Consider the following 2,081-nt stretch of genomic DNA (forward strand, 5'->3'; position numbering starts at 1 on the left):
AGTTAAACTGCTGGTTCCACCTTGTTTGAAGCAAAATCTACAAAGGAAAACGGATTACAGCATCTTCGAAAATGCTGTACTTATTTCAAGGATACATGATCTAATAACTGGACTTCAAACTACGAAGATCACAACCATTCTGTTTTTTTTTTTAAGAAAACTTGCTAAGAGCGGCTGTCCTGAAATCCTGCGATTGATCCAAATCAATGACTTCTTTTTCCTCTATATGAAAATCTTTGGCTCTTGTCCTAGCAGGAAGCAAGTACCCATATTTAGATTGAAAAATAATTTATTAATTTAGTATTTACAAATTTACTTTTTAATTCCCGAACAACTCGGATTTTACCTCGCGCAACCCCTAGTGCCGTCACTGTATTTGTCGCCTTCTGTAGTCCAATAGAAAAGCTAATACAATAAAAAACTAGTTGTAATGCGTTTAGAGATTTAATTTATTTACCAGTCTTGACAGAGACTTGGATGATTTCGTCGGCTTCAAATATTCTAGTACCTCCTTGTCAGCAAATTATCCAAAAGTCGCTCTTAAACCTAGCATAATAATTTTTTGAGACTTTCTTATAAAACTTCTAATCCAATAATAATAGTTAAAGCTATTTAACCAATTAAATTAGCTGCAATGATTATATAAATCAAATCAAATAATACAATTTTGCCTTTTTATTTGCCTATTTATTTCATTTTTTATTTCTATTTTGTAGGCGTGCTGCAAATGACAAACATAAAATCCACTATTTATTATAATTATAAATTATCTAGACAAACATATTTGGTACACATTTTTAACATCCATTAAACCTCTGTTTAATTAGTACTTAGAAACAATTTGGCGTAGTATAAGCAATATTTTAGAAAATATTTTAATTGACAATATGATTAAGATTTTTCAAAAGAACATTACTGATCATAACACTAATTGCTATAGAACAGAAGAATAGTAAATGTGGCTTCAGTTTTAGGGTACTTGCAGAGTTGCATAAACTCGTGGAATTGCAAAGTCTGTAAGAAATAACGCTGGTCTCACCGGTTTTAGCATTCGTAGGGTGCACAAGTTCGCACTCATATGGTGACATACAAGAACGTTTGATTGTCACTATATCATCAGCTGAAACATGTGAAATGAGAATTTGCACTTGTAAAGCTACAAAGGCGGTTTATTCACCGAACTTACTATTGAAAATAATGCCAAACATTTTTTAATGATTCGATAATGTTCAGAGTATCGCTCGATGCAATTTGAATAATGAAAAATTAATGAGAGAGTTTGAGGAAGATGATTAATAGCAATTTGAAAATATTCTTACTTTGGGATATGTAGATTCCACATAACTCGTTTGACATGCAATATTCAACTTTTACATTTGCAAGATTGACTTCACAATCATTGTTGGTTCCTTTTTGTCCACTGCAATTGTAGCATTGTAAACTGAATCCTACGAAATTACATATAAATACGACATATTAAAGATATACGCTTGTAACCTCTGCTTGTAACCATTCAACAATTAAAATACTTGCACTATTGGGCATATATGATTTCTGAAACTTACAATTTTTCCCATGTTTTGTTGTATTTGTATAAAGAATAAAATTAGACGCGTTATTGCCATTTAATTGATGCAAAATTTATTGGCTATTCTACTTAGCTTATATTAAGCACTATATATTCCTCTAAAGAGTTGACAAGTACATAATTATCGGGTCTCACAGCGAGGTTTTTTATTATTATTTTTTTATTATATTGACTAACATAGTTTATTAACATAGTCAAAACCTCTGCTTGTAACCATTCAACAATTAAAATACTTGCACTATTGGGCATATATGATTTCTGAAACTTACAATTTTTCCCATGTTTTGTTGTATTTGTATAAAGAATAAAATTAGACGCGTTATTGCCATTTAATTGATGCAAAATTTATTGGCTATTCTACTTAGCTTATATTAAGCACTATATATTCCTCTAAAGAGTTGACAAGTACATAATTATCGGGTCTCACAGCGAGGTTTTTTATTATTATTTTTTTATTATATTGACTAACATAGTTTATTAACATAGTCAAAAC

At 30.3% G+C, this 2,081-nt stretch overlaps 1 protein-coding gene across 1 annotated transcript; it reads right to left on the minus strand.

The window, feature by feature from the left end:
• Positions 1 to 662: 662 nt before the first annotated feature.
• Positions 663 to 1,448, minus strand: LOC109540485 (the record flags this gene model as incomplete). Its single annotated transcript, XM_019908898.2, is given in 2 exon segments — positions 663 to 1,120; positions 1,320 to 1,448. Coding segments are annotated over 2 exon segments (374 nt in total), but the record flags the coding sequence as incomplete, so codon positions are not given.
• Between the last annotated feature and the right edge of the window lie 633 nt (positions 1,449 to 2,081).

The sequence above is a fragment of the Dendroctonus ponderosae genome, unplaced genomic scaffold (assembly GCF_020466585.1).
Source record: "Dendroctonus ponderosae isolate FM_Combo_2020 unplaced genomic scaffold, Dpon_F_20191213v2 Dpon_F_20191213_2, whole genome shotgun sequence".
In the NCBI taxonomy this organism is placed as follows: domain Eukaryota; kingdom Metazoa; phylum Arthropoda; class Insecta; order Coleoptera; family Curculionidae; genus Dendroctonus; species Dendroctonus ponderosae.